Here is a 20,874-nt window from a genome sequence, read left to right as displayed (position 1 = left end):
CTAGCAACGAACGAGCGCAACTTCAACCAATTAGGTTGAGGCCAGACGATGATGGACGCGTGAAAAACCAATCAGAGGTTTGAAAAGGAAACTGTCCCGCCCGTGCCGCGTTGAATTGTGGGACGAAATCCTAAAAGGACAACAAAATATTATCAGTTATCGCGCATAGAAAACTGTTTGTTTGCCACACATTGAGGATTATTTTCATACACTACCTTTCCGGAGAAACAGAAATGGAACATGTGCATCTGGCTGTGGAGGAGGACGACCTTTATTCGGGTTACAATGATTATAATCCGACATTTGACTCGGAGGTAAGTTAACCGCTAACCTAACACTATATTAGCACATTGTTTCTAAGCGTATAGAAAATCAACTTTGAAAAATTAATGTTGGTTATATGAGGTCGAGATAGTGGCATGGCGAAAGACTAATTACTTCAAAGTTTTATTTCAAAATTGTTTGTGTAAAAAATGTCTGCTCTTCCGTCGGCCCACTATGTAAAAAATGAAGACTAATTGTTGACTAATTTTAAGGAGCTGGAGAATGATGTGGGCTTCCAGCAAGCAGTGAGGACAAGTCATGGAAGAAGACCCCCGGTAAGTGCCAAATACTCTGTGTGTGTGTGTGTGTGTGTGTGTGTGTGTGTGTGTGTGTGTGTGTGTGTGTGTGTGTTTGTTTGTTTGTTTGTTTGTTTGTTTGTTTGTGCGCGCTTGTGTGAGTGAATGAGTAAGTAAGTGGGAGAGAGAGAGGGGTTTTCTGGAGGTGTATAAATCGTTTAACTACTAATATATCATGTCTTTAATTTTCTAGATGACTGCCAAGTTTCCTGGCACTCCCATTGGACCTCGATCTTTAGCTTCTTCTTTTGGCGTAAGTACAATGAAATAAAAATGATCCTTTAAAAGTGAAACATTTTTGAATGAGCACAACAAATACAGATACCTCCTTCAAAGTGCAGTTCTTTGTTGAAAGTTGCTCAGATTAAATCAATGATCAGTGACAAGATGTGCAGCCAATGGTGATTGTTTCATTACTGTGAAGCATTTATGTGGAACGTTTTTTTCATATCTACATGTTAAAAAGACCTAAATTATTGTTATTGATTACAATATTAATACTTATTGTTTCACAAAGGCTCGGCTTCATATGGCCTCTTCAATGGGACGACCCATGACTGGAGCTGTACAGGTGAGAAGTATTATTGAACAATCAAATGTGCAAATAAGGTCTTGCATAGTTTTGTTAGATTATTTTTTTTATAATTAGTGTTTACTATATATGTATTTTTTGTTATTTTGCAAATGTACCAGGATGGGTCAGCCCGTCCAATGACTGCCGTCAAAGCAGCAGGTTACACCTCCTCCCTGAGTCGTGGTGAGTTTAAAGTTGTCTGTTTCATCTATTGTCTTTTGCGTGTCGATAATGATTTAAAAGTTATTATTGTATACTTCAGGAATAGGTACAGTTGAGTGTTTCTAACATAAAACAATAAAAAAAAAAAATTGCATTTTTTTGTTAATATAAACCTCTGTGCATTCTTGTAAGGACATATTTATAGATGCAAGTTCTGTGTCTTTCCCCTTGCAGTTATATAGTGATGAATTGGTATGATTTATATTTTCAGGCTCAGCCTTTGACCCTCTGGGCCAGTCCAGGGGTCCTGCACCTGCACTCGAAGCAAAGAATGAGGATACGTAAGTTATCACTTTAGACTGCTTTGTTTCAGTGTGAAAATGCTATGCAGTACACTCACTCTGCAACTTCATTAGGTATGCCTGTTCAACTGCTCTTTGATGCAAATATCTAATCTGCCAGTCTTATGTCAGCAACTCAGTAAATTTAGGCACATAAACATGGTCAAGATGACCTGCTGAAGTTGAAACCTTGCATCCGGGAAAGAAATGTGATTTAAATGACTTTGAACGGGGCATGACTGTTTGCTTGAAACAGCCTGGTTTGAGTTTGAGTGTTTAAAAAACTGCAGATCTGTTGGGAGTGGCAATTTTCTAGTTGAAATTGTCGTGCTGATGCTGCTTTGAGATGATAGGAAGGTAACAGACAACCACTCTTTACAAGCAAGGTATGCAGAAGAGCATCGCTGAATGCACAGCACATCAAAACTTAAAGCAGATGGGCTACATCAGCAGAAGACCACGCCATGTGACCCTCCTGTTAGGTAGTACAGGAAGCTGAGGCTACAGTTTAGAGGGTCACTGAAACTAATAGAATAGATTAGAAGAACAGAAAGAAAGCATCGCTTGTGAAATTCTGATTGTAGGGTCACAATTTGGCATAAGGAACACAAAAACATTTCGCCATCCTTCTTCGCACCAGTGGTTCAGGCTGGGAGTGGTGGTGTAATGGTGTGGGGGATATTTTCTTGGCACACCTTGGGCCTCTTATTACCAGCTATTATAAACTGACAAATGTTTCACTCTCATCATGTTCTTGCAGGCCTGAGGAGAAGATCAAAATCTTGGAGAAGAAAGTGAATGACCTGATAGAGGAGAGCTGCATGGCACAGAGCATGGGAGCCTTACAAGTGGTCAGCCTTTCACTCTTTAACAAACTTTTTACTAATGTTGACTGTCTGGATTTAAAGAGAAGGCTCTCCAAGTGGGGCAGTTTGTCATAATTCATTTTTAACTGTGTCAGCTCTCTCACAGTAGTATAAAAATGTAAGCAGTATAAAAACTGCTTACATTTCTACCAGAGTAATACCTAAAACGGCTGTTAGGACAAAGTACTTGAAGTTTATCAACCTTCCCATTTCCAGTGGTTTTTCATACATGAGGAAAATTGGTCTAATATTTTACAGGCAATGTGTTATGTCACATAACAGCAGTGTGTGGTTTGCTGTGATTTCTGAAAAATTAAAAGAGCTGTTTTTAAAAATATTGTTATTACAGGTAATTTTCATCTTGTGGAAGGCCAAGGCCTTTTTGGTCGGCACCAGAATGTCTAATGGGCAGGAAAAACTTGTTACATCATTGCAGCAGAGTGTTTATTCATAATTACTTCTGATTATTACCCAGAAGTGGCTTACTTGCTGTGTGTGTTTGTGTGGGTCTGTGTCTGTGTCTACAGGCCCTTGAAAAAGCCAAAGAGGCAGGGCGGAAGGAGAGAGCCCTGGTCAGACAGAGGGAACAGTCTGGCAGTGCAGACCATATAAATCTAGACCTCACGTACTCTGTAAGTCAGGCTGCTGTATGCTTGTTCTACACTCTGCACTCATGAGTAATGATTTGCTTTCTAAAAGAACAGTCTGGTGTTGATTTTCTTTTGAAAAAACTACTTTTTAATGCCTGAAAAACCAAACTGATAAGTGATAAGTAAAAATAAGCAAGAGAGGGTTTTTTTTCAGTCAAAAATAAATCAAAGTTGTACTTTTCATTTAAAATGCTCCATATCCTCCTGGTCTACAATAACTGTAGAAATAAACCACAAGTGTTTACTCAGTAGTGTATGCAAAATCTGTTCTTATTTATCTCATTCAGAGTAAATTATTATTATTGTTTCATATTAAAATATTAAAGTAAATCATCTCAGATGTTTGTGTTCATGGCTCAGCTATTTAGGAAGGAACAGCTCGCGGAAGACAGATACAATTTAAAGTTTGTTTTTGAGAATCAATTTCTAACATCAGTTTTTAATTATTTTATTTAGAAATATTAAATGTTTCTCCCATTACAGGTTTTGCTCAACCTTGCCAACCAATACACAAACAATGAAATGTACCCAGAGGCCCTGAACAGCTACCAGATCATTGTGAAGAATAAAATGTTCAGTAACGCAGGTGAGCAGGCCGCTCAGCTTCACACTCACTGCTGGTGTACTTAGAATGTGGCAGCCCTTGTAAATACAATCATGTGAAAATGAAGTTTTATACACTGCATGAAAGCTTGTGGAATACCTTCAGCAGCAGCAACTTCAAGTAATATTTATCCCAATGACTTTATCAGTGTTTCCTGTTGTTGTTGAGGAATATTGGCTCACTGTTCTTTACAACATTGCTTCAGTTCCTTCAGGGTTTCAGGCATTCATTTATCCACAGCTTTCTTAAGGACCTACCACAGGATTTAAATCATGTTGAGGTCTGCACTCTGACTCGTTTATTGCAGCGTGTTGATTCTTTTCTTTTTTTAGTCATTCTGTTATAGATCTGCTTGTTTTCATGGGATCATTGTCCTCCCCATGACCCAGTAACACCCACGCTTTGCAGGTGGCCTCACGTTTGACTCGACAATACTTTGGTATAAAGACGCGTACATGGATGTCTCAATGAGTGCAAATCTAAGCTATGCTCTTCTTGTAGAAACGTATATCGAAGCCATACTAGATCAATCATTTTCTAATTGTACTCTCATGAGCTTTAACATGATAACTGAGGCCTGTAGACTCTGAGGTGTAGCTCTTGGTGTATTTTTTGCAGTATCTTGGATTTTTACTGCTGGGAAAATTGTGGCATTGTGTTAAATAGTCCCAGATCACTGACACATAAGAAAAAAGTCATGTTTCATACATTGTAAATTCTTTGTTGTATCGCTTGTCTTGTGGTTTTTCCGTCAAACTATGCATGCTGCTGTTCCAGGCCGCCTGAAAGTCAACATGGCCAACATCTACTTTAAACAGAAGAACTATCCTAAAGCCATCAAGTTCTACCGAATGGCGCTGGATCAGATAACAAATGCCCACAAAGAAATGAGGATCAAGATCATGCAGAATATCGGTGTAGTGTTTATCTGCATGGGCCAGTACACAGATGCCATTACGTCTTTCGAGCACATCATGAGCGAGAGTCCAAATATCAAGACAGGCTTCAACCTTATCCTGTGCTACTATGCTATCGGTGACAGAGAGAGGATGAAGAAGGCCTTTCAGAAGCTCATTTCTGTTCCTCTGGGCATTGATGATGAAGACAAATACATCCCTTCCAATGTGAGTGATATTTTATTACAGCATTTATTATTATTTCATTAATTAAGTCTAGTTCTGCCAACTCTTTCAGGAAGACACCAGCTCCAATATGGTCATTGAAGCCATTAAAAATGACAAACTTCACCAGATGGAGAGAGATCTGTAAGAAGATATTCACACAACACAAACCCAACTCTGTCTTGCTCCATCAGTCCTCTGTGTTACTTCCCCCCCCCCCCCCCTTAATTCACCTGTTCCTCTGACTTCCTGTATGCTGTTCATAGAAAAACCCTGGCTGAGAAATACATCATGACAGCAGCCAAGCTCATTGCCCCAGCGATTGAGACTTTGTTTGCTACTGGATTTGACTGGTTTGTTACTGCTGTCTTTTTCTTTGCATCTAAAGACTTTAATGTGAGCATGGTATGTTTGTTTGTCATTGAATAACTGAAAATTGTGACAGTGCCTAACTGTGGTATATTTACAGTTCATTTACAATTACATAAATGTGCTAAACTTCATTGCTTGAACGTTTAAAAAAAAAAGCTCTAGTTTTAATTGTTTGAGTCTTCCAGTGGCTCTCGTTTCTTTAGTGGTGGTGTGAGGGACTTTCCAAAGTTCCTTTACTTGCCTAAACTTCTCTGCACACTAGTTTGATCACATTTTCTGAACATTTTTCTGGAGCAGACTGACAATAAACCTCAAGCTCTACTATTATTTCGACAATTTCTCTCCCTAATGCTTTCTTATTTAGGTTTTTAAATGAACATAATACATGTTGAATACTCGTAAAAGTACTCGACATGTGCATTGATGTGCACTAATGCACATTAGTATGTTGGAGAGGACCATTTCAATATTGAGAAACATAAGTCAAAATCAAACAATTGCTTAATTATTCTCCATTTATGCACCTGCTGTTTACAGTGATCAATCGAATGCTGGCATTTGACACGTGAAGATAGTGAATGTATGTTTTCTTTTTTTTTTTTTAAGGTGTGTCGACATGGTGAAGAGTTCTCAGTATGTCGAGCTTGCCAATGATTTAGAGATCAACAAAGCCATCACCTACCTCAGACAGAAGGACTTCAAACAGGTGAGAGTATCAGCAGCATTAAGGGTACTTCCTTCTTTTCTGGTCTGTGTATTTTACAACCACACCTTCCACTCTTAATAATTTGCTGCTAAACTAAATTTTAGACCATAATAAGACATCAAAATGAGGCTTTAGTAGCTTCCATCATATGCGGCTGTCATGTAAATTGATACCTTTGGTAATATTTGCCAAACCGAAAAAGTCGATGCGATTAAGTAAGGATCACACGCATTCAATTTATGGAAGTGTAATTCCCTTAAAACATGTGAAACCTGTTCTTCGTTATCCGTTTACATTAATTTGTGTTTCCATCTTTTTCTTTTCTTTTTATAACAATGTTGTAATACTGTTGCTCAGCACTATTCATACTTGTGCGTTTTCTCTTGTTGAGGCTGTTTGAACAGAGCTCAGTGTCCGACTGAGTATTTCATCTTCTCATTGTCTTTTTGCTTTTGTTTCCTCCCCATCTGCATGCCTAAGGTTGAGGTATGTCTGCCTTTCATTCCCATGTCCACATTTAGATTGTACTGGGTTTGTCCCCCTTAACTTGTTGCTTCATAAGGACGTCTTTTACCCAAATAATGCCACTGCAAGGAGACGTTTGTGAGGCAGTTATTGGTTTAGGCCCCACAGACTGCTCAGGAAAATCTTTGTGCTGAACGTATTCTTTGTTAATAATAATATCCAACTGAACAGTGGAGGACATGCAGCCATGTGTGGAGCTGCTTTGTGGCTAAGATTAAAGGACTCACTGTAGTAACTAACTATCTTGTAACCGCTGGTTTTACATCTGATGCATGCTGTGGTGCTTTTACAGTATTTACACACAGGAGTGTTGGTGATGTAACTGGTGGTCATCTGTGCAGCTGTAGCCAAGCTGGTGATTTGTGAAAATGCTAATCCTTACTCACTAATACAGTTGGGAAATTTTCCCCAGAATGTAACATACTCACAGAGACAGTCAGTTAGACAAAAAGGGGAAAGGGACTGACTTTAAACTTGCAAAGCATTATATTTACTTCACCAGAGCACAGCACACAGTGAAGGTGATGCATAAACAGATGTAAGGAATGAAGCAGAATTACAGCTTACCTTCAAATGTTCTTAGAAAAAAATGCCAAAATGTCCAAGTATCTTCACCATAAATGTGAAGATGCATATGTAATTTATCAGTGATTGGCTATTAATGGTTAATAATATTGTCGTTGATTCTTTGACTAACAATTCAGTAAATTTATGTGTCTTTTCTATGTTTCTTTGTGTGTTACATGCTGGGGAAATACGCTTGTACTTAAAATATTATTTATTACTGAGAATGCTGTACTGGAGGAGCTTTAGTACAGAGTGTTACCCTGATTGTAATGAGTTGTGTGTTTTCAGGCAGTGGAAACATTGAAGGCATTTGAGAAGAAGGACAGCAGAGTGAAGAGCGCTGCAGCCACTAACCTCTCTTTCCTCTATTTTCTGGTAAGAATCTCTTGATTATAAAATAACATTAGACTGAAAAGTTCTGAAAATTTAAAACACTTAAAATCAGCAAAATATTTGGAGGTTTGCTGTTAAAGAAATGTAATACTAAATGTTACTGTTGGGAGATGATTGAACAACCATATTCTCTTCTCTTGTAATTTCCCTAACAGGAGAAAGACTACGACCAGGCTGATCGATATGCCGACCTTGCTATGAATGCTGATCGTTACAACCCAGCAGCACTTATCAACAAGGGCAACACGGTGTTTGTCAAACAGGACTATGAAAAGGCTGCAGAGTTCTACAAAGAAGCACTGAGGAATGATTCCTCGTGCACCGAAGGCCTTTACAACCTGGGTAAGTGCTCCTTAACTGCAGCTGTAATGCGGTAGTAGATAAGCAGGAGGTTTGATGTATTGCGCAACAACAATTGGACGTGCAAGAATCATTTGGGAATGAACAACAAGAGCTTGCTGCACTCTGAACTGTGGTCTGTTAATATTTGCTGCAAGCACTGGTTGAACTTTAAATTCAGACTCTTGACTGTTAGGAAAATATAGTGAGGCCATAAGTGCCCTGTCTAAATCTCTGTGTATCTTCATCCAGCATTCTGCTATGAGTATCAGAATATTGGCTGAGGCTACATTGAGAATAAGTGTGGACACAGCATGACCGACTCTATTGGAATGTGCACAAATACATAAATAACAAGAAGCACTTAGAGCACAAACCTCCCCCAGGGCAGCTCACTCTCTGCGAAGTATTTACTTTTAATTGTATTGTATTTTGTGTTTAAAGATTATGTAGGAGTAGGTAATGGATAATTGGCATTGATTTATCAATACGTGGACACAAATAACCTTATTTTATTATATAATAATATACTACAGCATGTTTCTAACCAAGTAGGCAGCTCATTTTCTTTCTCTTGACAATACTTTCTTTAAAGATAGCATGCATTTTTGGGTCAATTTGAAAGAAAGGCAGATGCAAAATTGAGGTCAGAGGTCAAATGTGACATATTTGGATGCAAACTATAATGTGAGATTTAAAATTCCCATATACCATTTTATAAATGTTTTTAATACAAACAATTGCAGTAAGAAAAATAGTTTTAATTACCTCTATCTACTGTTATTACTTTAACCTTCAGATCAAGCTATTGACCTTAAAGGAGAGGTCAGAGGTCAAATGAGACATGATATTTGAAAGCTTCATGGGTACTTTCTGTTGACAGTACACACCACAGTTGTCAGAATCTTAGTTTCAGTTATCAGGCTAACATTAGTTAACATAACTTATCAGGCGTTTTGGTCTGTTTTCAGCCAATAAATCTTTAAGTTCACCTTGAAGACCTTGGTTGATGTTAATGAAATTTAAATGGTTTGTTAATATGACCCGACTCTACACCTATACAAAGTTTTCTCAGAATTCATTTAAAACCTTTGGAGCTATCGTATTCACAGACACGGTAGCTCTTTAAACAACAGCATCCAAATTTTAAAGTCATCTTAAGTAAAAGGTATCGCTGGAATAAAACTACACCAACATGTGGTATATATGTGTGATTATTATTAACATAGAGGCACAGTTACGTGACTGAATTTTCCCCTAAACCTTGTTCCAGGTCTGACTTATCAAAGACTGAATCGCCTAGAGGAGGCTCTGGACTGCTTCCTGAAGCTCCATGCCATTCTGAGGAACAGTTCCCAAGTCATGTACCAGCTGGCCAGCCTGTATCCCACTGCTAACAAGTGCTATGTGGAGATGGTTTTATCAGCGGGCCAGTACAATCGCCCAATATTAGCTATTTGTTCTTCTATTGTTATCGGCATTTGTAAGAGACAATCAATGAAAATTAGAGAAGTAAAGAAGACGTGAGAGAAATGCCATTACAAAGTGTCAAAGTCCATTGATGTTGCATAGTTTGTTCACCAGGGGGCACCATACGATGCCCCTGTTGCCAACAACATATTTAGAAAGACACAAACACAAAAACCAGCTGATCTGAGCAGAGTAAGGCAGCCTTTACTCCTAAACATAAATCTGTTTGGTTTCTTTGCTGTGTGTGAAAGAAAACATTTTTAGACGATATATTGGAATATCTGAGTTCTAAATCGCCAAATATCAGTATATAGTCTGATATAGTCTTAAAAATACTGTGTCAGACAGGCTCTAGTGATCGTTTGTATGTCACACAGATGATCTGTTTTTACTCGTATGTACTTTAGGGTTTGTTGGAATGTGTTCATTCAGGGATTCGAGCCTGTTTGTCCATATATCATCACATGAGCATCTATTAGTTCTTAACACTTTGATCCCAGCTATGAGCTTCTAGAAAATCCCGAACAAGCAATCGAGTGGCTAATGCAGGTCATCAGTGTAACTCCCACAGACGCCCAGGCACTGGCTAAGCTGGGAGAACTGCATGATGGCGAGGGGGACAAATCCCAGGCTTTCCAGTACTATTATGAGGTACCAGAAGCTTAATTTCATGGCGGGGGGTTTTCTCTCTAAATTACACTGTACAGAAGTTAACAGTATATTTTTTGTCTGTGGACCCATTGTAAAAAACAGCAATTTGTACAATGAAAAAATTGTTTGTTTTTTTTGTCACTTTTTTGCTCATCTGTTAGTTAATTATGTTAGAGTAGTATGCATGACCATGATGGAGATATTTAGCAGTACAAAAGGCTGTAAAACTTCTCAAAGTGCAGATAAAAGTAAAAGATTTATGCCCTTCTTCACATTATCTAAACACAGGCCGGATTGGACCCTCTGCTGTCCTGATCCTGGCCCCCAGCCCCTACTTTTGACACCACTACTTTAAGCTAACTAATGTTGTTACATTGTTGCTGTCCAGTCCTTTAGGTACTTTCCCTCCAACATCCATGTGATTGAGTGGCTCGGAGCTTACTACATTGAGACACAGTTCTGTGAGAAAGCCATTCAGTACTTTGAAAGAGCCACGCTAATACAGTAAGTAACTACTATTTAGATTATTTTAAACAGATAGCACGGATGGGTTGGTAAAAAATTGTAAGTTCACACTCTAAGGTTTTTATGGAAGCCCTTTAAATGAGTTTCAAACTTAAATGAATGTGAAAGCCTCTCGTTTTATATGGAACTGTTGCAGAAAAAATTAGTGAAGTTGTTTCACATTCTCTAATCTTGAGGCACATAGTTCCACCTTTTTTGTTACGTGGTATCAATTATTAAAATATATTAACCATTTCAGTGTGGTACTGGCATACTGATATGAGGTCAGCAAAATGATTTAAGTCAGGTGTTGGTTTGTGTGTTTATATTGATCAGATGTGTTTCTGCTCCTCAGACCAACTCAGGTAAAGTGGCAGCTAATGGTGGCAAGCTGCTACAGACGAAGTGGTGAGAAAAACACGTTTCGCCTCAGCTTGCATGGCAATAAAACAACAAAGCAAAGTTGCAATGTGAGCTAGCAGAGTTCATTTCATTTTTTTGTTCTTCTTCTTTTCCTCTTTCACAGGAAACTCCCAGAAAGCACTGGAAACTTATAAAGAAATCCACCGAAAGTTTCCAGAAAATGTGGAATGTAATTGATCCAGCTTGTTACGCAGTTTTCAACGGAACTCTTGACCAGCAACAGATGGTGCCCTGATCAGAGTGTAAAATTAAAGAGTGTGTGTGTGTGTTGTTTGGTGCAGGCTTGCGTTTCCTGGTGCGGCTGTGCACAGATATGCAATTGAAGGAAGCCCAAGACTACGCCACCAAACTGAAGAAGGTAGAGAAGATGAAGGAAATCAGAGAGCAGGTATTCTGTCAGACATTTCTGAGTAAATAAACTAATGATCTGTTTGGCAGATCTCAATTCTACATTTAATAAAAAAAAGACTTGAAAATAATTTGCAGAAACCCCCCCACAAAAAGTTCACTAACAAAGATAGAAATAAAATGGAATTGATTTTTAATAATGGTGACACACACACATATTTATAACATATAGATCCATCGAGGCTGGGGTCTATCACACCAGGCAAGACCCCAGGTGCAGGCTGTGTAAAGATGCCCCTGAGACAATCCAGCACATAACAGCAGGGTGGAAGATGCTAGCAGGCAGGGCATACATGGAACGCCATAACCAAGTGGCCGGCATAGTATACAGAAACATATGTGCCAAGTATGCCCCCTCAGGGTGGTGGAGAATGACTGAGCTAAGATCCTGTGGGACATAGTGGTGGTAGACAAGAAGAAGAAGACAGCCGTAGTGATAGATGTAGCTATACAGATTGACAACAACATCAGGAAGAAGGAACATGAGAAGCTGGAGAAGTACCAAGGGCTCATAATAAGTGGTCCGAGTGGTAATCGGAGCGCTCGGTGTAGTGACCCCCAAGGTAGGCTCCAGCAGATCCCAGGAACAACATCCGAGATCTATTTGCATGAATTAAACTCCACACACTCCACTTTGTTTTGTATAAGTGGGTCCATCTGATGCATGTTAACATGCTGCCTGATGAATTACTTGCGTATTTTGCAGTTGTACATTAGAGACCTTTCGGGCACTTTCATCAATCATCTTTTCATCACTTTTTTTAACAGAACCCTGACGTCTGTTCCTGGATGAGTGCTCGCTGATTTAAAACACGCGCGTTTCCTTTAGATGCAACGTTGGACCGTGGTCACTGCAACTCTGCAGCTGCATGAAAAACAGCTGTTTTTCGTCTCTATTTATTTTCCATGAATCAAACAGATGCTGTACAGCTGTTTAACACCTGGCTGATAGTAATCTCGGGTCTTTTTCAAAACAGCTTTAGTGTTTGGAGAGCTGTTCTCAGGTCTGATGCCAGAGCAGTTTGAGTTGTTCAGTGTCACATGAAACGTCAGAATGAATTAGAAAAGTGGTCAGTGGTTTGAATATAAGCAGCCAAAGGGATCAATCTCATTTTCTGTGATGGTTAGCATAAAGCCTGTGTTTTCTTTCCCAATCTAAACCTAGATTAACTCAAGACCCAAGTCATGGAACCACATTACATAGGCCAACAATGTTGCTTGTTTCTAATTGGATCTTATCCCACTGCTTGCATATGATCAATAGAATATCCTGGTTTACTTATGCTGTATTAATATTGTTCTTAATTTCTGGGTTTAAGCGCACTGCTGATGATGAAGATTACAAATAACACAGAATGGGACCTTTCGCACATTTGTCTGTGAAGAAAAATATTTTTAGGTGTTTTACCAATGCAGTACTCCAAGACTCTGATCACGGGAATGTTCTCATATCCTGTTTATTATGAATAATAGCTGAGTAAGAAAATAATCAGCTAACACTGCATCTTTTGAATAACTTCTGCAATGCATTGTTCCTTATATGTAATTATTATTTAATGGCTTCTAAACAACACACTTGTGATACATAAACTAGAGGTGGTTTGGGATCAGTGAAGATTTGAAGAAAGCCAGAGTAACAGAGCCGTGTGCCTTGGTCGTGTGGAGTGATATATCAAAGCCAGGAACAGATTAGACCGATGAGTTCGTCAAATAACAACCAGCTGCTGTTGGAGCAGAGAAACAGGCCTGCAGAGAATGATGGAGGGTTGACTCGTTAATCCCCAAATTCTTCAAACTGAAAAACAGTGGAAAACAACCGATCCCACTGATAAAACAAACTGCACGGTGCATGACACGAGGACTGAGAGGATAGCAATAACCGAAATCTAATATATGAGCTCGACGTTGGCTTTGTGTGGTTGTTTTTCGTGGCATCATATATCCTTGTTTTCATTTCTTTTCCTTTTTTGTCATCATCTTTAAAACTAACTGCTTATGGTTTTAGTGATTCTGCAGAGTACTCCCCTGACTTTATGTAAGGCTTGTTTACATGTAACATTTTTATGGTATGTAATATTTTTTGCGCATTAATGTCACATTCCGTTGAATATTGGGGCTTATCTTTTTGCCAGATTGTTTTCATAGCAAAAAAATTTGTTTATGTTTATGAAGCACAGTGTTTATTGAAGCGCTGTAATCTGATTGGCAAAACTGCGTTTTGAAGTCAAAGACATTTAGAACACATTTAGTGTTATTTGTGTCCCTGCCCGCAATTTCTCTCATACGCCACCCTTTTCTCTTATTTCCCTTTGCAGAGGATAAAATCGGGACGGGAAGGCAGCGCGAGAAGTCGAAGAGAAGGCAGAGAGAGCAGTGCAGGCAGCGCTGGTGAGTCGGTTGTTGTTTTTCAAATTAGGTCAACAGATTACCGCCGCTGTTATTTGCAACTGAGTCCAGAGTTGTGCGTCCACACATCATCAACCTATAGTGGTGTAAATAATTATTCGATCTCCATTGCTTACTTTAGAAGGATATTAACGGTCTCTAATTTTTATGGTAGGTTAATGGAAAGAGAGAGAATATCAACCAGAGTTCAAGAAAAAAAAACTTGTATAAAAGTTATAAATTAATTTGCATGTTACTGAGTAGAAATATATTTGATCCCTACAACTGCAACAGAATTCTGTCTCTCACAGATTGGGATCAGTCAATTACAAATACTCCTGAGCTCAGTTTGTGTATAAAGCACACCTGTCCACAGAATCAGCTTCTTCCATTCCAGCCTCACCACCACCACCATGGCTGAGGCCAGAGAGCTGTCAGAGGTTGTCAGGGACAAAATTGCAGACCTGCACAAGACTGGAATGAGCTACATGACCGTAGCTTATAAAGCTGCTGGTGTGATTATTTGGAAATGGAAAAAACATAAAATAACCATCAGTCATCCTCAGTCTGCAGCTCCATGCAAGATGTTGCCTCATGGAGTGAGGATGGTGATGAGGCGGTGGATTACCCCAATATTACATGGGAGGAGCTTGTTAACGATCTGAAGGCAGTCGAGACCGCAGTCTCCAAGAACACCATTAGTAACACGCTGTGTTGTAATGAACTGAAATCTTGCAGCGCTCAAGAAGGTCGTTTTGCTCAAGAAGGCTGTGCAGGCCAGTCTTGAGTTTGCCAGTGAACATCTAAATCATGTTGGGGAAAAGTGCTGTCGTTAGATGAAACCAAAATCAAGCTCTTTAGCATCAACTCAACCCTCTGTGTTTGGAGGAAATGTAATGCTGGGTATGACTCAAAGAACATCATCCCCACAGTCAAGCACACATTGTGCTTTGGGCTGTTTTTCTGCTAAGAGCACAGGACAACTTCACTGCACTGAGGGGCCAGTGTACCGTAAAATCTTGGATGAGAACCTCCTCCCCTCAGCCAGAGCACTGAAGATGAGTCATGGATGGATCTTCCAGCATGACAATGACCCACAACGTATCGCCAAGGCAAGGGTTTCACCATCAAGTACTTAGTAGGTGTTATGCTTGAGGATCAAATACTTGTTTAAGTCAGTGACATGCAAATCAATTTATAACTTTTATATAATGTTGGGGTTTTTTGTGGATTTTTGGATTTTGTTGACATTCTGTGTCTCCATGGAAACAAGCAAACATACAGATTCAGCAGGTGATCAGATAGTTACTTTCCCCCATTGTATCTGTGTTGCGGTGTTAATAATGCAGATGTCAATAAGTATGTAACTGTGCTGGTGATGTGGCATCAAACAACTGTGGATCCCCCAAATCAGCCAGCAGAGAGACAGAGAGCCACACATCTGTCTGTGGCATCTGTCCACAGACTGTGCTCTCCATGTCCTCTATCCACGTTCTCTCTGCTCAGACCTTACATCATTAAGGATTTAAACTTACACTTGTTTTGTGTTGTACTGCAACACAAAAGGCACACTGAGCTCCCAGAATGAGGCACATCTATAAAAATCTTATTAGAGTCACATTGAAAACCATATCCATGTGTGGGTTTTGGTGTAATTTCAAGTTAAATGACCATACAGTACAGGAACATCTGTGAACTTTATTAGGCGTAGGTTTTTTTCATGGCAGCTTGAGCTAAACCAAGATTTTAGTTTGAGAAGTTTGCTCACATAAATATAATTTTCATAAAACATTGTAATGGTTCTGATGCCTCTTCTATAACGACGATCGTCGTCATGATTTTGATCATCAGATCCACTCTTTTATTTTTATGTCTCACTGCTTCTTTCTGTCTCTCTACCTGTTGTTCACACATGCTGCAGCAGGCATCTCCACACCTGTCCTCATCTCTCCTAAGAAGTCCAGCGTTATGGGTATATGTTTTCAAACACCACACTGAGGCCTGATCTGCTCAGACCTCCTCATCCTGCTGGATCCTGCAGGATGAGGAGGTCTGAGCACTCTGTGGGATTAGTGGACTCTGAAGAGGCTGAACATTCAGTACAGATCCCCATCAAATACAGACAAATAGGCTGGCTGTGGCACTGGAAAGCTGGACCATGAGCAAATTTCAAATGTAATCCATACAAACCAGAGAGCCTCCAGAAAGTGTAACAAGGCCCAGCTTTTCCATGCTGTGCAGCTGAACGTCTCTAGCAGGCTCCTGTAGTCGAGTTGTATTCATATATGAGTTTGTGTAACGGACACCTGTTAATGCGCTTGCTGCTCTCTCCCGCCAAGGCTTCCATTAGTCCTCTGTGTCGTGATAAATTAGATTAGGACTTTTCATCTTCCCATAGCTTAGTGGTGCCAGAGCCTCCAAATGCATCTGTTAAAATGAACACACACGGTTGCTGGAGACTGTCCATCACAGCCTTGCTACTTCAGTCTTTCAGATGCTTAAATATTGGTTTGAACGTTTAAATTGTTGAACTAAAACCCAGATCCTTTTCTCATTTTCTCATGGTGCACAAGATGAGGTCAAAGCAGGTGAGAGAAGCGAGGTTGTAAACCGCAGACACATTTATTGTCATCATCTTTCATTCCAAGTGGCAGACTTTTTTGCTACTCTCTGTGCTGTAAGACCTTCAGTCTAGCTCTGTAATCTCTCCTTCCTTCTCATCTTCTTCTCTGGATCTTCTGTCTTCATCTGTATTCCCTCTCTGCTTCCTCTTTGCTTCCCAGTATCTCAGTCTGAGTCTAAACACTTCAGTCCACTACTGGACTCAGGGAGAGGTATGTAAGACTGTGACTTTCAGGCTATGTGCCTGTAATTCTGGCCATTTGTAGTTGAATAAACTGGGGCTTGTTTCTTTGCTCAGTTCATTCAATTCAATTCAATTTTATTTATCTAGTGCCAAATCACAACAACAGTCACCTCAAGGCGCTTTATATTGTACGGTAGATCGTACAATAATACAAACAGAGAAAAACCCAACAATCATATGACCCCCTATGAGCAAGCACTTTGGCAACAGTGGGAAGGAAAAACTCCCTTTTAACAGGAAGAAACCTCCAGTAGAACCAGGCTCAGGGAGGGGCGGGGCCATCTGTGAGCCAGAGATTAATAACAAGTATGATTCAGTGCAGAGAGGTCCAGTAACACATAATGAGTGAGAAAGGTGACTGAAGAAGAAATACCCAATGCATCATGGGAATCCCCTAGCAGCCTACACCTATTGCAGCGTAACTAAGGGAGGATTCAGGGTCACCTGATCCAGCCCTAACTATATGCTTTAGCAAAAATGAACATTTTAAGCCTAATCTTAAAAGTAGAGATAGAGTAGAGATGTTTCAGAAGTTGTTACATCTGTAGTTTGCCCTCAAATGCACAGTCAGCTCACCTGCCAATGAGCTTTAAGAGCCAAAACAGCAAAATTCACATAAATTAGACTAAGGGAAGCTGTGTAGCAGCAACAGCATGTTTAGGTTTGTACTGTGAGTCTCTGCTGTGAAATCTTAAGATGACCTCTGATAAAGTTCTTCAGTCAGGCAAAGGTGTCTGCACATACAGGTGATTCTCTTCTACGGAGCATTAGCATCAGACCTATTTTATTTTTAATTTTATAAGAGCTCCTGTCATTAGAAATCTTTTAAGTGATTAAAACCATCTGAGTGAAGCACTGCAAGGCACGCATAGCAGAAGTGAGTTTCCCAAGTGAAGAAGAAAAAATGGACCTGATCCAGAAATCGTTTGACAGGCAGCCGTGATGTTGGACTGTGCTCATTTTTTGCACTGAAAGGAGGAGGAGGAGGGGAGCGAGCACTCAGACGGCTCCGAGATATTCGGGGAAAACCCTCTCGTTCACCTGAGAGTTTTCCATCTTTTCTGTAAAGTCTGCGTATTGTGTGGTCTCGTGTGTCTGCAGGTCTTCAGCTCTCTCGTGACTGACGTGTGAGTCTGGTGGTTTGTTTTCTCACGTTTCCACAGCTGTCGTTCTGCAGTCTGAATCTGGTGAAACGCAGTGGCAGAACAGGAGAGAAGTGTGTCGAAACGTGGGGATTTTCTAACCTGTGTTTTCTATCATGTGTGATGTGCCTTTTCAAACGTAAATGATATGGTTGGGTTAATGTACCTGAACTTTTTTTCAACATATCTTTAATAAGAAAAAATAGTTAAAAGCCAGAAAGTTGCGTCATCTCTACTGATCTCCATCTCCTTGCAAAAATAAAGGGTTATTTGTGTTTCAGAGGTGTATAAAACAAGCCTATAACGTCTTTAATTGTGGAAACTTCTGTTGCAGCTCCTAGCTTCTAGCATGTGTTGTGTAAACTAAAAGAGAAATGCAAACGAAACTGTCCAAGAAAGGAAGGCAGGGGGGAAACGTTGATTTTTCCAACCGAGGTCTCAGTTTGCCAGCAGTTTGAGATTTTTTTGGGACTATGAGGGGAAGGTGGAATATCAGGCCTCCTTCCTGTTTTTCAGCTTTCTGCTGCCGATCCCCTAAGGTTTCCAAGGCTACCTGGCAGCCAGATGTTGGCTGCTGCTGTCTGCAGTCATGTCTGTAATTCATATCACTACACGCCCCTGTCAGCCTGTCATATAAGCCTGGAACACACATGTGCACATTATCCAGCATATTCATTACATCCTGTCAAAAGTACCTGAGTGTGTTGCATATTAGTGTTGCATTTTAGCAGCTGGTCAGTAGGCATGTTCGACCGCGCCATGTTTTCACAAAAATCGTCCATTATTGTACAGCAAGTCGTACATGTCAGTGATATTTAGTGACTGTGATTTCACATTGGAGGAATGCTTTTTCTGCACACATTCAGCCAATGTCAGCGAGATACTTGGGCCATGAAAAAGACATTTTGTACGTGAAAGTGTGCAAGAAAACTTTGCACGTCTATATTCAGTCGCATGCAGGCCACAGACAGAGGCACTGCTGTTTTAAACAGCTTAAACATTTAAACAGCTTTTAATAGGATTTTGAATGTGAGTATTGCTTTTAAAAAAGATCATGAGTCAGCAGGTGTGTGCTTGTTTTTGTACAGACAGTGGTCGCAGCAGCAGCAGCACCAAAGGAGAGCGTCTGAGCGCCAAAATGAGGTCACTTCCTGGTTCAAATGAACCTTATGAAGCCAGCAGTCCAAAAGAACTGGGTGAGGAAACCATATTTTTCTCTGCAGTTAATGATATAACACCTACCTAACTATCTTATGTCTTTGAACTTCATGTGTTGTGCAAGACATACGTGCCTGTTTTAGAAAAATATGAGTAAATATATAACCACACAGATGGTTTATGGACATCTTAGTTCAGTTTCATTTCATTTAGTGCTGGAACATCATCTACATGGATGGCTGAAATTCTGATAATTTAGCCATCCACATTATGAGTCGCAGTGAGCTGTAGTGTGAATGTTAGATTGGAAAAGATCGAAAAGCACTCAGGCATAGAAAAAAGTGCTTGTGTGAATGGGTGACTGAATTCTATAAAGGTCTTTGAATGGTCCAGTAAAGTAGAAAAGAGCTGTATTCGTGTATCTATTTAGAGTTCAAGCCCATGTTGAAACACATTCTGAGGTTTAGATGATCATAAAGATATTATCAAAGGTTTTTCTTTGTCTGCAGCACACAGCGGATAGTCCTCTGCAGATAAACTGCATGGGTTGTCATTAAGTATTGGGCCGCACCTCTAATCTTTGAATTCAGGTGTTGTAAGTCCCTTTGCCTCAGATGTATAAAATCTAGCACCTGGCCGTGCAGCCTGCCTGTTCAAACATTTGTGCATGAATGAGACGTTCTAAAGCGCTCACTGTAATAGGATGCCACCATTGCAACAAGTCAGTTTAGCAACGGCAGCAACTCAGCCAAGCAGTGACACACCACGAACAGAGCAGGGTCACTGAGTATAAGGGAAAAGAACAACTTGAATAATGTATCCTTAAATGCAATTCATTGCAGCTGTTTAAAAATGGAACAGAGTAATATTTATATCAGTGTTTTTAAAATATGAACCTGTGCAGACTTAAATGTTGAAAGTTATCTTAACTCATCTATTTAGAATGCCAAAAAATGCAGTGAAATTGTCTGTGCACACGATCTCACTCTGCAGCGCTCCTTGAGAAAAACACACACAGAAAAAGAACGGCATTGGTAGAAAGGATGTACAATGTTGACATTATGTCTCTATCGGGATACAGCGTCCCAAACTATTTCATCACAAGCTGTTCCTCCTGTGTGTAGATGCGTCTTACGTGGACCCACTGGGGCCTCAGATGGACAGACCAAAGACGGGAGTCAAGAAGCGTGTGGAGGATGACGACTTTGCAGATGAAGAGCTAGGAGACGACCTGCTGCCAGAGTAGCTGCATTAGCACAAGGCTATCTCTGTTTGTAAGTCAAGCTTCACCACAGGACGTTTTAAACTCACGTTCAGCAGATGTTTATTTACATCTGTTGGTAATCCATGATGGTCCAGATGCTCTTTCACACTGAACATCTTTACCTGACATCTCAGTCCTTCGTCAAATGAAAATGTATCCATTTCTAAATGTCCGTGTGGGAAATGAATGCCTCTGTACGTGATAGGAATGCTGGTTACATGACAGTGTGAGACACCTCAGACAGCTTTGTTCTGGCTCTTAAGTCCAGCACACGGGGTTTCAAAGAAAAGGACATACTATTCCATACCATACTATTACCCTGTATCTTTGAGCTCATTGCTAAAAATTGGAAAACATTTCACCGTTCTGATGCTTTTAAAGGCAAAGGTTTGTGATTCATCTGTTCCAGATTCTGTTTCATGTTCTGCATTTTGTAATTATTCTATTGTATTTATTATTTTTTTATTTCTTCATCTTTATGTCTTTTATTGTATCATTAAAAGAGAAACTATTTCATTAAGGAAATAATGTTGAGTCTGAGTATCAATGTGACAGTTTGTTAAAACTTTAAAACAAAGTGCATGGGTAAAACTAGAGCTGACATTAGCAGCGTTGTTACGTAGCTATTTGCATGTTATCTAAAGCAGGAATGTCAAACTTATTTTATACTGTGGACCACATGCAGCCCACATTGATCTTAAGTGGGCCGGACCAGTGGAACTCCCCTTTTTGTCAGTGTAAAGAAGTTTAACGACACTTTTAA

General features: G+C 39.9%; 1 protein-coding gene across 5 annotated transcripts; it reads left to right on the top strand.

Moving 5' to 3' along the window:
• Positions 1 to 15: 15 nt before the first annotated feature.
• ift88 (intraflagellar transport 88 homolog) lies at positions 16 to 20,549 on the top strand. 5 transcript variants are annotated; one of them, XM_026144593.1, is made up of 28 exons: positions 16 to 314; positions 537 to 599; positions 814 to 873; positions 1,138 to 1,191; positions 1,314 to 1,377; positions 1,628 to 1,697; positions 2,458 to 2,548; positions 3,091 to 3,195; positions 3,697 to 3,799; positions 4,595 to 4,941; positions 5,012 to 5,082; positions 5,205 to 5,291; positions 5,917 to 6,016; positions 6,497 to 6,502; positions 7,397 to 7,483; positions 7,657 to 7,843; positions 9,114 to 9,222; positions 9,811 to 9,961; positions 10,350 to 10,465; positions 10,821 to 10,873; positions 10,992 to 11,057; positions 11,170 to 11,276; positions 13,612 to 13,684; positions 15,603 to 15,653; positions 16,255 to 16,269; positions 16,465 to 16,515; positions 18,778 to 18,885; positions 19,972 to 20,549. In XM_026144593.1, the coding sequence occupies exons 1-28, from the start codon at positions 234 to 236 to the stop codon at positions 20,091 to 20,093; spliced, it is 2,598 nt and encodes an 865-aa protein (XP_026000378.1). In that variant the 5' UTR covers positions 16 to 233; the 3' UTR covers positions 20,094 to 20,549. The 5 variants fall into 5 exon arrangements, with proteins under 5 accessions (XP_026000378.1, XP_026000381.1, XP_026000380.1 ...); XM_026144595.1 differs by having other exon boundaries at positions 17 to 314; positions 15,606 to 15,653; XM_026144596.1 differs by lacking the exon at positions 6,497 to 6,502.
• The last annotated feature ends 325 nt before the right edge of the window (positions 20,550 to 20,874 follow it).

Source organism: Astatotilapia calliptera, chromosome 16 (genome assembly GCF_900246225.1).
Source record: "Astatotilapia calliptera chromosome 16, fAstCal1.2, whole genome shotgun sequence".
Classification (NCBI taxonomy): Eukaryota; Metazoa; Chordata; class Actinopteri; order Cichliformes; family Cichlidae; genus Astatotilapia; species Astatotilapia calliptera.
The sequence above is the reverse complement of the archived record's forward strand: the minus strand, read 5'-3'. Positions and strand labels throughout refer to the sequence as shown.

Bases quoted from the DNA above. Each gene is read 5' to 3' on its own strand.
- ift88 (XM_026144593.1), top strand. From the start codon at position 234: ATGGAACATGTGCATCTGGCTGTGGAGGAGGACGACCTTTATTCGGGT. The intron at 2,549-3,090 runs GTCAGCCTTTCA...CTGTGTCTACAG, and splicing joins GCATGGGAGCCTTACAAGTG to GCCCTTGAAAAAGCCAAAGA. The intron at 10,874-10,991 runs GTGAGAAAAACA...CCTCTTTCACAG, and splicing joins AAGCTGCTACAGACGAAGTG to GAAACTCCCAGAAAGCACTG.